The sequence below is a fragment of the Pipistrellus hanaki genome, assembly GCF_964339955.1.
Source record: "Pipistrellus hanaki genome assembly, chromosome: 14".
NCBI lineage: Eukaryota > Metazoa > Chordata > Mammalia > Chiroptera > Vespertilionidae > Pipistrellus > Pipistrellus hanaki.
The window spans coordinates 32,831,392-32,846,284 of record NC_140516.1 but is presented as its reverse complement, the minus strand read 5'-3'; the positions used below and the strand labels follow the sequence as shown (position 1 = coordinate 32,846,284).

The following is a 14,893-nucleotide window of genomic DNA, read 5'->3' as shown; positions in this document are numbered from 1 at the left end:
AGTGAGAGGGCATGAGCTTTCATCACATTACCCAGAATGGAATACAACTTAAAACTTAGCAATTGTATTTCTAAAACTTTTCATTTAATATTTTTGGATTATGGGTAACTGAAACTGCAGGTAGTGGGGACTGTTGTGCCACATTTTGTTTATCCATTTGTCAGGTGACGGACATTTGAGTGGTTCGTATTCTTTGCCTATTATGAATAATGTTGCTGAAAACGTGTGCACAAGTTTGTACCTGGGTGTGTTCTCGTTACCTAAGAATGGGATTGGTAGGTCATCTGGTTAGTTTATATTTAACTTTATAGGAAAATGCCAAATTGTTTTTCCGAAGTGGCTATACAGTTTTGAATTCCAAAATGCAGTGTATGTGAGTTCCAGTTGCTCTGTATCTGTCAGCAGTTTGTATTGTCAGTTTTTAAAATTTCGAGCCATTCTCATAAGTGTGTAATGGTAGTGATTTACCACTACACTATGTCAAATATGTCATATCTTATTTGCCTTCGGTATATCCTCGCTGGTGATGTCTGCTAATACTTTTAGCTTGTTTTTTAAATTGGGTTGTTTACTGCATTTTAGGAGTTCTTTGTATATTTAAGATAGAAGCCCTTTATCAGATCTGTGATTTAGAAATATTTTCCACTTTTCTGGCTCTTCATTCTTTCTAAAGTATCTTTCAAATACCGTGTTTCCCCGAAAATAAGACATCTTCCGAAAATAAGACCTACTTAACAGGTTTCCTTCTGAGTGAAATATAAGGTATCCCCCGAAAATAAGGCCCCCCCCCCTAGGCTAAACATGAGAGATTTGGTCCACTGATTCTGAAAGAAATGGAGTCACAAGAAATTCACCAGGAAATTCAGGAATTGGATTGTTATGATGATGTTCCAGAAGATGATGACATGATTGTCATTGAATAAATGAGTAAATTCTTGATACTGTAGGATTCACAGTTTGTCTGGTTTGTGTTGACAACTACCGTACTACCGTACCGTATACAGGTAATAAATTTCCTTTATTTTCATTTAACAATAAATGTGTACCGTATTCTTCTTCATGGAAAAATAAGACATCCTCCGAAAATAAGACCTAGCGCATCTTTGGGAGCAAAAATTAATATAAGATACTGTCTTATTTTCGGGGAAACGGTAGTTAAAGTTCTTATTTTGTTGAGCACAGTTTATCATTTTGTTAATGGATCATACATGCTTTTGGTATCATTATCTAAGAAATCTTTGCCCAACCCATTATCACAAAAATTTTCTCTGATGTTACTTATAGATTTTTTACCATATATGTCTATGACTAATTTTGAATTAAATTTTGCCTAAGGTATGAGGTTAAGTTTGGAGTGTTTTTTTTGTTTTGTTTTGTTTTTTGTTTTGTTTTTTAGCCTGTAGACACCCATTTTTGAAAAGATTATCCTTTCTCCATTGAATCACCTTCGCATCTTTTGTAGAAACCCAATTGACTATATAAGTGTCAGTATATTTGTAGATAATCAATTCTGTTCCATGGACCTGTCTCTATGCCAGTACTATACTCTCCTGATAACTGTAGGCTTATGAGCTTTAAAACCTGGCAATTAACTCCTCCAACTGTTCCTTTTTCATAGTTGATTTTTATTATTCTGCTTCCTTTGCCTTCCCACATAAATTTTAGAAAGTTTATTGATTTCTGTAAAATATCCTTTTGGAATTTGATTGGAATTGCTTTGCATCTTAAAATCTTTTTAGGGAAATCTTGAGTTTTCAATTCAAGAACATGATGAATCTCTTCATTTTTAAAGGTCATTTTGGTTTTTCATAAGCATGCAGCACACAGACCTTTTACATAACTTGTAAGATGTACACCTAAGTATTTTCATGGGTTTTGTTGCTGTCCTAAAAAGCATATTTAAAAATTTTAATATCCAATTTTTTGCTCTCATGGAAATAGATTTTTAAAAAATATTTTTAAACATTGATATCATAAAGAAAGGGAGGGAGAGAAACATTGATGCATTGGATTGGCTGCCTCCTGCATGCCCCCTTCTGGGGACCAAGGCCGATACCTGGTCTTGTGCACTTCACCGGAATGGAACCCACGACCCTTCATTCCGCAGGCTGATGCTCTATCTTCTGAGCCAAACCATAGCTATACAATGGGCAAAATACAAATTTTTTATATTGACCTTGTGTCCTGTGAAACTGCTCAATTCACTTCTAGTAACGTTTTTTTTGTAGATTCTCTGGAATTGAAAATGTGATGATTATCAATGCAGATTAGACACAGATGAAGAGAATTTGTGAACCGGCAGATTAATTTTACAAAATTACCTACAATGAGATACAGAGATGTATTGATAGAAAATAGGAAAGAATAGGCAACAATCACGGGAGATGGAACTGTAGCAACTCATATACCCTTACTAGGTCCAGAAGGGGAGGGGCATCGCATAACGCCTTTGAGTTAATGTCGTTTTTGCACACTCCTGCATCTAATCAGCAAGTTCTATCATCTCCAGCTGATCTTTTCTCCATCTCTACTGCTACAGCTATAGTTCCCACCACCATGGATAATCCTGCTTGACAAATCCTTCAGTGACTTCCTATAACACTCGGTCTGACCCTGAACTCTTTACTATGGTCTACAAGTCCTACAGGTTCTGGCCACTGTCCATTTCTGTGACTTTCTCTTGAGATATCTCATCATAGCTACCCCAGTTCAGACAGTCTGTCCTCCTGCTTATACCTCAACATAAAACCAAATGTGTTTCCATCTTAATTTTGGTTCTGGCAAAGCTGGGTGAATGGTGTCATGGGGAGATATAGAAGCCTGAAGAGGGAGCAAATTTGTGAGAGGAAGGTAGAAAATGAAGAATATATTTTGGCCATTAAATTTGAGATTCCTATTACATATCAAAGTAGAAATGTTGAGTAAACAGGTAGATCAAGGAGTCTAGAGCTCAAATGAAAGGTCACAAGGATATAAATTTGGAAATTAACTACTTTTTCTACAGTCATTACAAGTAAAAAGTTTTCTCTATGCTGTACGCTTTCCTGTTGTTGCTTTATTGCTCTGGAAGGACGGTACATATTAATCTGGCAGTCCAACATCTCTCACAATCCTGGACTGCTGGCTCCTACTCACTCACCTGCCTGCCTTCCTGGTTGCCCCTAACTGCTCCCTCTGCCTGCCTGATCCACCCTAACTGCCCCCTTGCCAGCCTGGTCACACCAACTGTCTCCCCCCGACCCCCACCCCCGCCAGCCCAGTCAGTTGTTTGGTCAACCCTAACCCCTCCGCTGGCCTGGTTGCCCCACACAGCCTGCTTGTTCAGTTGTTTTGTTGTTCTTCACTAACCCCCTGCCGGCCTGGTCGTAGGCAGCCATCTTGTGAGGGCATGAGGGCATATTACCTCTTTATTATACAGGATTGAATTATCTTAATCTATTTTATGGCTTTTCAGATTATTCTATTTGCAGAATAGAACTGGCCCTTCTAGTTGCATCTGCTAACTTTTCCTGCTGTAGGTAGTGTGTCTATGTACATTTAATCTTAGAACCAGTCCGAGTTGATTTTGTTTTTTTTTGTTTGTGTTTTTTTTTAAATATATTTTATTGATTTTGTACAGAGAGGAAGGGAGAGAGAGAGTTAGAAACATCGATGACAGAGAGTCATCGATCAGCTGCCTCTTGCACAACCCCTACTGGCTGGGGATATGCCCGCAACCAAGGTACATGCCCTTGACCGGAATCGAACCTGGGTCCCTTCAGTCCCCAAGCCGACGCTCTATCCATTGAGCCAAACCGGTTTCGGCGATTTTGTTGTTTCACAGTATATACTCAGCCTATACCCAGACCTTAAACTTACCTGTGGTGCAGGCCTGGGAATGACTTCTCATGGATAACTATTTCTGGGCTCCTGGATGAGTTGTGCTAGTCCTGTTTGAATACATGAGCTCTTTGTGACTTTATGGAGGGGGTTAAGTCATAGCTCCATTTTCTCCTGTAATCCTGAAACCAAGTCTTTTGTCCCTACACAGATAATAGGATCTCAGAACTTCATTGGCTTGAGGAAATCTACCAGACTAAGAACGTTTTTGAATTGGGGAGCAGTTTCTGTCCCCTTAGCAATAATGGCTGCTAGATTTATGTAAATAGTAAATAAACATTTTCTATTAATTGGTGTAACTCAAGTTTTTATTGTTGTTTTATTGTACATTGAGTACTCTGGCATTTGATAATAGATTTTTCAGCAATTGATTTCATTTTACAGCTTATTGATGCCAGCATAGACTCTGAAAAATTGAGGTCTTTTAACCAGGAGATGATTATATTGGGATTTTCTGGAACGGATGTGATAGAGTGCTTATTACTATAATTTCCAATCTACTTCTAGAGGCAAAATTGGGGAAACTATTAAGTGGTCACATTCTCATACAGCTTCACTGAAGTATTTACTTTGAATAAGCTTATATAATCATTTAAAAGGTATAAAATTATACTATACTGGGTCAATCAGTCCAACATCAGAGACTTTCACCTTTGTTATAATAAGCTCCTGTTGAAACACTAGAATCTTTTTTTGACAAATATTTATGAATATATATAACAAAAACTCAATAAGTCAGTTAATTGAGATGAGATTTAATTTTGTGTAACTCAATAGATTATTTTAAAATTTTGAGTTTAGAGAGGAAGTGAGGTGGAGGGAGAGAGAAACTTCAATCAGCTGCCTCCCACACAGGATTCAAACCCACAACCTGGGTATGTGCCTGACTGGAATCGAACCTGCCACTTTTTGGTGTACAGGACAATGCTCTAATGAACTGAGCTATATTGCCAGGGCAAGGATATTATTTTTTAAAATATATTTTAATTGATTTCAGAGAGGAAGGGAAAGGTAGAAACATCAATGAGAGATGTTTTCCAGTGCTATGTACAATGGATGTTCCAGAAAATCCCAATATAATCGTCTTCCTGGTTAAAAGACCTCAATTTTTCAGAGTCTATGCTGGCATCAATAAGCTGTAAAATGAAATCGATTGCTAAAAAATCTATTATCAAATGCCAGAGCACTCAATGTACAATAAAACAACAAAAACTTGAGTTACACCAATTAATAGAAAATGTTTTTTCTATTGTATTTACACAAATCACTGCTTTCTGCATGCCCCTTATTAGAGAATCCAGCTGGCAACCTGGGCATGTGCCCTTGACCAGAATTAAACCCAGGACCCTTCAGTCTGCAAACCCATACTCTAGTCTAGCCAAACCATCTAGGGCGACTTTGATGTTATAGTCACACTGTCTTCCTCTTACTTTTGACACTTAGAGGCAATCACTATTATCATTATCGTGTCTGTACTACTAGAAATATTCTCCTTTTTTTTAAAAAAAAATATATTTTATTGAGTTTTTACAGAGAGGAAGAGAGGAAGAGAGAGGGATAGAAAGTTAGAAACATCGATGAGAGAGAATCATCGATCAGCTGCCTCCGTCACACCCCCTACTGGGGATGTGCCTGCAACCAAGGTACATGCCCTTGACCGGAATCGAACCCGGGACCTTTGAGTCCGCAGGCCGACGCTCTATCCACTGAGCCAAACCGGTTTCGGCTATTCTCCTCTTTTAAACTGCCTTGTCCAGCCGGAGTGGGTCAGTGGTTGAGGATCTCTCTATGAACCAGGAGATTGGCGTTTGGGGCACATGCCCAGGTTGTTGGATCACCACTGTGGGGTGTGGGGACGGCGACAGATAGATGATTCTGTCATTACTGATGTTTTTATCTCTCCCTTCCTCTTTGAAATCAATAGAAAATTATTTTTAAAAAATTTAAACTGCCTACACATCTGACTTCCAGCTTTGCCCTTCCAATTTGGAAACAACTTCAACATGTATGTTGTGAATTCTCTTCCTATTTCTTTAATGATATATTGCTCCCTCCATAATCTTAGAAAAATATTACTCTGAGCTATGCTCAATAGCTGGCTTATGGAAATAGCATATAAAGACTTAAGCTACCCAGTGCTATGTACAATGGATGTCCTATATAAAGTCAAGAGTTTCCTTTTGTTTTTTTTGCAATTTGAATATAAACAATAATTAAATAATCATTTAATTATTTATGTATGAACTAATCATTTTATTTTGCTTTTTAAATAATCATTTTTTACAAATAATACACATAGTTGCATATATATTACAGTTTCAATCTTATTTATTATTCTTTTGTGGAATGCTAGGTTTAATGTTACAGTATGGTTGTCAAAGCTACTGAAATGTGACATATGTCCATGTCTAAAAGCTGCACAGTATTAGTAATGATTTTTAACAGAACGGTTATTTTACAGCTGAGGTCTGATGGTTTTTAAACCGATGCCTATGTGTATAACCAGCACAAACCCTGGGGGTGTTTATTACATGTACATGTATATACAAATATATCCCTTACATATATATATGCACATAGGCATGTATTAATTTATGTGTGAAATTTATAAAATTATATACATACACATAAATGCACATCTATATACATGTATCCACCCTCACCAGTGAGATCACTTTCCTAACACTAGTTAATCAACTTCAGGACAGTTATTATTGCTGCCCAGTATAACTACATGATTTTAGTACCAAGCACCTTTTCAGATGCAGGACAGGTGTATGTCTGTGCATATAGGTATGTATGTTTGTGTAGAGAAAAGTCATTTCTTTTTATGCTTCAGTCATGCATTACTTCAATAAACAGTCTTATCATCATAGGTTTTAGAATTCTAAAGAGTGTAAAATTTACTTCTGGAAAACTGTATATGTTCATAGTTACAAAAAATATATTATATATATATATGATTGAAACCTATTGTGTATATATATGTTCTCTGAATTGGCTATATCCTAGCCATTAGATAAATTAAAAACAAACACCCTCTTAATAGGATGTTATTATGATAGCTTTAAATAGCCCATTACCTGTATTTCGAATAGTTGATATTTTAAAAGATGACAAACTGATGTTAAAGATTTGAAAAACACTATGCATTGGCATTAAATATACAACGGTTTCACCAAGGGCATGGTTCAATTCATTGTCTAAGATTTCCATATTCTAAAAGTGACCATTATAGTCATTATTTCTAAAATTATGGCTCATTAAGGCTTTTATGAAAAAAAAGCCCTATTTTTAAAAACAAGTTCTATTTAAACAAAAAAATGTACATGAACACTAAAGTACTTTTGGATATTTATTCTGTACAAAGTGTCTATTAAAATAGGAGGCTCGTTCCCAGTAAGAACACCTCATGGTAGCACATGTAAACCTGGTTTGGTTCCTCTGCTCTGCAGCTATTCAGCATGTAAAATTTATACCATTTCACATTAACATTTAAATTTAATACAGTGCAAATATTTGAGAATAACTTGTTCCCCCCAGTGAAACAAGAGACAGCATTATGCTGAATATTCTTCAGATCTATTTACACACTGAGCTAAAAGTTCACCATAAACTTTGTGAAATTTGCTGAATATCAGCAGAAATGTAACCGAACTAGCAGCAATTGCATTAACTATATTTGATAGTTACTTGAGAGAATGCATAAAATTTTCCAAGCTGTACTCTGAGTCATATTGCTCTTGATCCCAAAGATCACTCAGGTTTTCAAGAATTGATTTCATATTTGCTTTTCCAGAAGTAGTGGTGTCAGCTTTTTCTGCTTTGCCATCCTTAAGAAAAATGGGCAGAAAGATCATTAACTTCAAAAATTATATTTTCCTTTTAAAATGCCATACTTGTTTCTAACACTGGTCTTACTCAACAGAGTTAAAAAATAGTTCAAGTGATGGTAAGTTCATCTCATATTTTCCCAGAGGCCTAATTTGTCATCTCTCCCCCAGACATATAATCAGTTTTTTACCCAAACCATTCAAGAGGAAGTTGTAGATATCAAGGCCCTTTATCCCTAGACAGAAATAAGCACGTATTCCTAAGAACAAGGCCATCCTCTTAACATAACTGAAGTACAAAGATCAAATTAAGAAAATTTAATACAGTCCATATTCAAATCTTCCAACTGTCCCAATAGGATCCTTTATAGCAATAGTTCTTGCTTCCCTGGAACATCCCCAAGTCCAGTTCTGCCTTCAAATAACTATAAGAATAGTTATTTGAAGGCAGCAATTCATATTTCTTTCAGCTTTTTTCCTAGCTTACACGTCTTGTTTTTAACCTTTTATGATATGATTGATTAAAGAACCTTCCTCCATTCTGATCATCTTTTGGGGACTTACTGTTTAAAATGCAGCACCCAGAAACAGACATAATATTTAAATGTGGCTGAATACACACAGTTCAGTGGAACTACTTTCTCTCAGATTTGGATATTACAATTCTGTTATTACAGCTAGTTTAATTACATTACCTAGGGCCACTTCTCACTATAATTTATACTGGGTGTACAGCTGATTTTCTAAACCTAGGCAGGACTTTAAATCCAACCATATTAGTTTTACATTTAGATTGACCAGTATTTCCAGATGATGTATACTTTGATTATGGATATTAGTTCCATCATCCATAATAACAATAATGGCTATTATGTACTGAGAATCTGTACTAGATACCCTTTCTAAGTGCTTACATATATTACAACCATGTAGCAATATAGGCACTGTTATTCTCCAAAGGGCGTAGTAGAACCTCAAAGAAGTTAATTGGCAGGGCAAGAAACACAGACCCAGGTTTAGCTGACTTCAGTGACAGATGTCCGTTAGCAGGAAAAGACCAATGAAAGAAAACTTGGGGCAAGACACTGGAGACTTTAATCAAAACTTCAAACTTCCCCAAGAATTCTAGCTAGTTTTATCTGGATGTCAAAAATTTCCTCAAAAAATTGTCTAGTTGCTACTATTCCTACTAAAGTGAATGCCTTTTGCTAGTTCCTTCAATACTTTCACCAAGCATCCCTAGGAAGTCTGTGCACGCAGTAAGGATAGGGACAGTTGGCCAGTGGTCAGAGTACTGGCCCGTGGACGGAAGGGTCACAGGTTTGCTTCCAGTAAAGGGTATGTATCTCGGGTGCAGGCTTGATTCCTGGCCCCAGTGTCAGGGTGTGTGCAGAAGGCAACCAACCCATCAATCAATGTGTCTCTCTCATATCGATGTTCCCCCCCTCCTTTCCTCTCTCTCTAAAAAAAAAAATCAGTGTTAAAAATATCCTATTAATAACAAAAAAAGAGCAAATTGTGTGAAGTTCTTTACCTTATCAAGTGTGAATAGATCGAGAAGTTGATCTGTTCCCATACTCTGCAAACTAGAATTCTCTTGGCTAATAACTGTATTCGCTATGTTCATCTTGAATTTCTGCAAACCCATTATTTTCTCCTCCAATGTTCCTCTGGTTATCAATCGGTACACGTTTACCACACGTTTCTGAATAAGAAAAAGAAGTTAAACACAAATAAAATGATTGGTTTGAGGTTAACCAAGTCAAGGACTTAGATATTTAACTAATCTAATTGTAGTGGGGTTTTCTTTATCTGGTCCCATCAGTTTAAAATGTTTGCATAGAATCACAGAATATTAGTGATGGATAGTGGCCCAGTTTTCTTAGCCTAAGCCACCTTATTTAATGCATGAAGAAGTGGTGCCACAGAATTAAGTGACTTGCCTAAGGTCAAACATTTGTTAATATCAGGGGTAGAAACTTAAACCAATTCCTGTCTTTTCTGAGAAGCATTTTTCCCAGTTCACAAGTAAATGCCTGTGAGTGGTGACTCTTTACCTGCCCAATGCGGTGGGCCCGGTCCATGGCTTGTAGATCGCGCATGGGATTCCAGTCGTGCTCCACAAATACCACTGTGTCAGCGCCTGTTAAGTTAAGCCCCAGGCCACCAACGTGAGTTGTAAGTAAGAGAACATCTATGGACGGGTCATTGTTAAACCTAAAAGTATAGATATTTTAAAATAAAGTTAGTACATTTCTTTCTAAGGTACCCATATAACAGAATTAGACTATTTAATGAAAATTAACACAAATGAGAACACTTCTTTACAAATCCATAATATAGACAATTCTGTGACCACTTGAGATCAAACTATTTTTAGTATTTAGGGTAGGGCAAAAGTAGGTTTACAGGTTTTTGTATGAAAATAATACAAGAATAAATTATTTCACATACTCATGACTATTAACCTATGTTTGCCCCACCCTGTACACAATAACCTCTTTAGTAGCAGAAAGAATGGAACAAGTCAGAAAATTTACAAACAGAAATAAGTCCAACTAGATTATATTTTAGAGTATTAAAGATTAAATTGAAAAAAAATGTAACTTAACATTAATTCTAATTAAGACAAAACTCAACTATGAAACTTTAATGTATAGAAACAGAAGATAATGGGGGGGAAAGGCTAGATCAGTCAGGGAAGGTAAGAGGGTAAGGGTATTAAGGGTTGCTGATATATATATTGAGGGTTGCTTTATATGCACTATGTTACTTCAATATTACAACAGCTCTCTGAAGATATTATCATTGTCCTAATTCTAGAGAAACTCCAGCTCTGTGGATGATAATCATGCCCAAGAGAACACTGCCTAAATAGCAGTCAGGAGTCAAACCTGGGTCTGTCTGCAAAGCTTGATCATGGGTCTTTAACTGTATCATGCTTAACAATCTCTTAAGGGTGCTTGTTTAAAATGCTTACTCTTGAAGTTACAAGTCTGGGACAGAATCTAGGAATCTATTGATTTCTAAAGAGAGGGTGAAGGCCACACTTAGGAAACGCTGCATTCATTGATTTTGCTTCCCAGCTGGGCCAGCGTCCAACTTGTTCTGGGCAGAGGCACAGAGATCAAGATACAGATCTCAGCTAAGCCACATTTTTTGCTGCTTCTGACCCCAAAAAGGTGAGGTAAAATGTTATCTCTATATTTTGTTGATGCCTTAAATTTCTTTCATACCTTTCAAAGTGCTATCCTAATATAGCCATACTTTTTTAGCTAAACAAACTACTTATTCAACTGTATTTCTATATTTTTTTGATTTTTTTTAAAAAAATCTTTTTCCCCCCTCTAATTTGTTGTTTTTTAGTTCTATATTTTTAAAGAAAATACTTCACAAGGCAAACTCCTATGTAAGGAATAAGACACTGACTATAGCCATGATTTATAGTTTTAGAAGCCACTTACCGTGAAACAATGGCATGCCTCTGACCAGGAGGTATGCTTCCATCCAATCTCAGGTAAGTGACAGAGGGTAAGTGAGGCTTGAGAAGATCATGCTCTACTATATCAAGCATGCTTTTTAGCTGACAGAAGATCAGGATCCTGTGCTGGGCCACAACAGACTCTGTGCCACTCTCTGAAGTGCTCCCATTTCCCAAACCACAATCCAACAGCAACTAGAAAAACATCAGTTGTTACACAGGCATTCAATAAAAGTAGGCAACCAGTAGCTTTTCAAGTTATACTTCATATAAAATGGTTCCTAGATTATTTATTATGGTTATAATAAATAATGGCCCCAAATTATAAATGATAATTATACAGTGAAACTAGGATGTCCTCATTTTGGCCATTATACTGCTTTAACCACCAAGATCATATTAACTTTATTTACCGGCAACTAATTCACAATAGTAGCTTTGTAGTGAACTTACCATCAAATCAAATTCAACTTTGCCCTATATAAAATGTTTGCCAAGTCCGACAGGATCTATATTTAACTAAGTGTTTTCTTTTAAAAACTGATTCTGCTTATCACCTTTAAATGTCACCTGGAGTTTCAGTTCATTCCATTCTACTGAAATTTTAAAATTCTGTCTCTGGCACTATTATCTGCTGATAAACATATTTCTATTGGAATATTTTTGAAACACGAATAAAATTTCTCCTCTAATTCAGAAAACAGACATTTTTTAAAAGAAAGCGAGCTAATTCTCTCCTGATATAAAACCTTTTATTTAAAAAGCTATACCAAAATTTAAATTAAAAATAAAAATGGTAAATATATCAGTAATCTATTGGAAATGCAAATTTATCTAGTGTTATAGATCAGGAATGTTCACACGTCTAACCCTTAAAAGACCTACTTACTTGTTTCAGAGCTGAGAGTTTAGGGGCATGTTGAATATCATGAAGTGAAGAATTCTGAGCGGCCAGTTTTTCAGTAGTACTCTTGTACTCTGGGTGTTGAGGTGTTAAGACTAATGCTGGATGGTTGCACAGTTTACGTAAGTACTGTAATGCCTTTAAAAGAGGAAAAAGTACATCCTATATAATAAAAGTGTAATATGCAAACTGACCAAACAGTGGAACGACTGGTTGGTGGGGGGCCGGGTTCACTGAGCAGGCGGCACCAGGCCAGCCAAGGCACCGCCAGTCAGACAGCCCCTGAGGCTCCCAGACTGTGAGAGGGTGCAGGCTGGGCTGAGGGACTTCCCCGAGTGCGTGAATTTCATGCACCGGGCCTCTAGTATACATATAAGACCACTTCACGTGTCACAAATGTTTGTACTTCAGTATCTTTTCTGTCTAGAATGCCCTTTTCTCTCTCTCTTGACTACCTTACTCCTTCAAGAACCAGTTCAAATCTCATCTGTGATGCCTCCATCTGTAGGCAGTTTGTATTTATTTTTTAGAGTCTTAATAGCTTCTATCAATCATACTGTTTGTTTGTATCCCCCATTAGACAATGAGCTTCTCATGGCAGAAAGAGGCTTATTCATTAGCTCCTACACCTAACCCTTTCCCACTCAAATGCCTCATAATGCTTACAGATGCCTCTGGCACCAGCAGCATTTCCCAAAGGGTTACTCAAACATCAGTGTGTATAACATGTCTTGAAGAACTGATAATCTGCAAATCTTTCCCCTCTACATAGTATTCTGGTTCAGAGGTATGTGGTGGGGGTTGGGGAGCTAGGTGGTTATTTCTAGTGGTTGTGTTTAAGAATCAGAACCCTATAGGATCTCTTCTTTCTTTTCTCTAATTCAGCCACAACCTTTCTCTTTTGCTTGGGCTATTATTTGTGTCTCACCCTTTGCTCTGGAAATTTATATTAGCAAGCTTCACTGCCAAGGCTCAAGAGATGACTGGGCACCATGATAGAAACTGTGGAAGAGTTATTAGCCTTTACAACCACCTTTCCCTCTTCTATCTTTAAAAATGCCTGCAGCATTTAATTTATTGGTGGCAAGGGGGTTTGGGAGGTTTTCTATAGGGAGAATAAGTGAGTTGACACTTTCCATGTCTTTTTCATTTGCTACCCCCGTGAGCACAATAGGCATGATATCTTAGGACTTCTGTAGTTTTTGTATCCTCTGCCCAGAATCACTTCCCCTTACATAACTGCCATGACTCAATCCTCCTTCAGATCTCTGCTAAGATGTCACTTTCTCAGGCCATCCCTGATCCCTCAATTAAAAATCACAACCTAGCCGAAACCGGTTTGGCTCAGTGGATAGAGTGTCAGCATGTGGACTGAAGGGTCCCGGGTTCGATCCCGGTCAAGGGCATGTGCCTTGGTTGTGGGCACATCCCAGTGGGGGGTGTGCAGGAGGCAGCTGATTGATGTATCTCTCTCATGGATGTTTCTAACTATCTCTCTCCCTTCCTCTCTGTAAAAAATCACAACCTATCCTGACTCCTATATTGTATAATCCCACACTCTTATTCTCTTACATGAATTTTATGTATTCATTTTTCATATTTACAAGAGAGGCCGTCTATTTTGCTTACTGCTTTATTTAATCGGTGCCTAGAAAAATTATTGCCTCATGGTAGGTGTTCCAGTATTTTTTAAATGGAAAGCAAAAGATTCTCTATTCTAAAACCCTTTAAATATGTAATAAACAATGTAAATTGTATTTTAAGTTTAATTTTAATATTAAACTACTTATTAATACGAAAATAGATTGGCAGTTTCCCCTATTTTCAAGAATGTATACACAGTATTTAAAATTTTAAAACCCACATTTCATTGTTCCATGTAAAATTTGCTGCACTGAAGAACACATTTAGGCAACATTTAAAAAGAAAAAGTAGACTAATCTATACCTGGAATACATGGCCTGTAGCTTTAAGCTTTGGTTTTTCAGTTTCTTCAGAAAGTGCAGCTGAAGAAACTGTTTCATCAACATCACTCTTGGCACGAGACTTGGCAAAGTCCTCATAGAGCTGGACCTGTAAAATTTCCCCCACAAATGAAGTACACTTATTTTCAATTGTTGAAAAAATAACTAAGATAGCAAAGGCCAATCAGAGCAGTAATTCAAATCAACTCTCATTAAAGAAAAATAAATTATGATACCTGTACTTTGCTACTGATTAGATAATTCATCTTGGTAAATTCCTTTAAAATTACATTTAGAAAACAAGTATAACACATTACGTTTGGCTGCTAAAATATTAAAACAGTAGTCAAATAGTCCTACACTTAATTTTTCCACTCTGTTCGGAAGATAAATATACCACTAAAAGAGAATCTGAACTCTTACAAGTAAATGAGAAAATCTCCCTTAAGTGAAGTTATGTGATCAAGACTAAAAGTACATTCCAAGAGTCCAACTTACAAGGCAATATCACTTCCTTCCCCAGCTCCCTGCCTCCAGTCTACTTAATTTTATGGTGGTATTTTAATACTATCACCAGTATGTCATTACAGCCTTTTTTCACATGGCACCTTTTCTTTATTGCATTTTTAAAAATCTTCACCCCATACAATATTTAAGAAACATTAACCCTACAATGAATGGAAGCCCAGAGAGATAGGGTAGATAATATAAATGATCACAGAATTCTTAGTATATATCTATGCAACTAGAGTTTGGATGATAACAGGCTATCATACATACAGGGGAAAGTTTGTAGGATGTTTCTATATATCTTATTCATTTGATCAACTCA

The 14,893-nt window shown here is 36.7% G+C and overlaps 1 protein-coding gene across 1 annotated transcript in view; it reads right to left on the bottom strand.

Moving 5' to 3' along the window:
- Positions 1-6,189: 6,189 nt before the first annotated feature.
- The window catches only part of BTAF1 (B-TFIID TATA-box binding protein associated factor 1), a 94,728-nt gene continuing 86,024 nt past the window's right edge, over positions 6,190-14,893 (bottom strand). Inside the window, exons 33-38 of the mRNA XM_084904311.1 lie at positions 14,045-14,170; positions 12,083-12,235; positions 11,177-11,388; positions 9,770-9,929; positions 9,247-9,417; positions 6,190-7,712 (exon numbers count right to left, since the gene is read on the bottom strand). Of these exons, the coding sequence (XP_084760437.1) occupies positions 7,569-7,712; positions 9,247-9,417; positions 9,770-9,929; positions 11,177-11,388; positions 12,083-12,235; positions 14,045-14,170 (966 nt within the window). The 3' untranslated portion in view covers positions 6,190-7,568. The remainder of the gene's footprint in view (positions 7,713-9,246; positions 9,418-9,769; positions 9,930-11,176; positions 11,389-12,082; positions 12,236-14,044; positions 14,171-14,893) is intronic.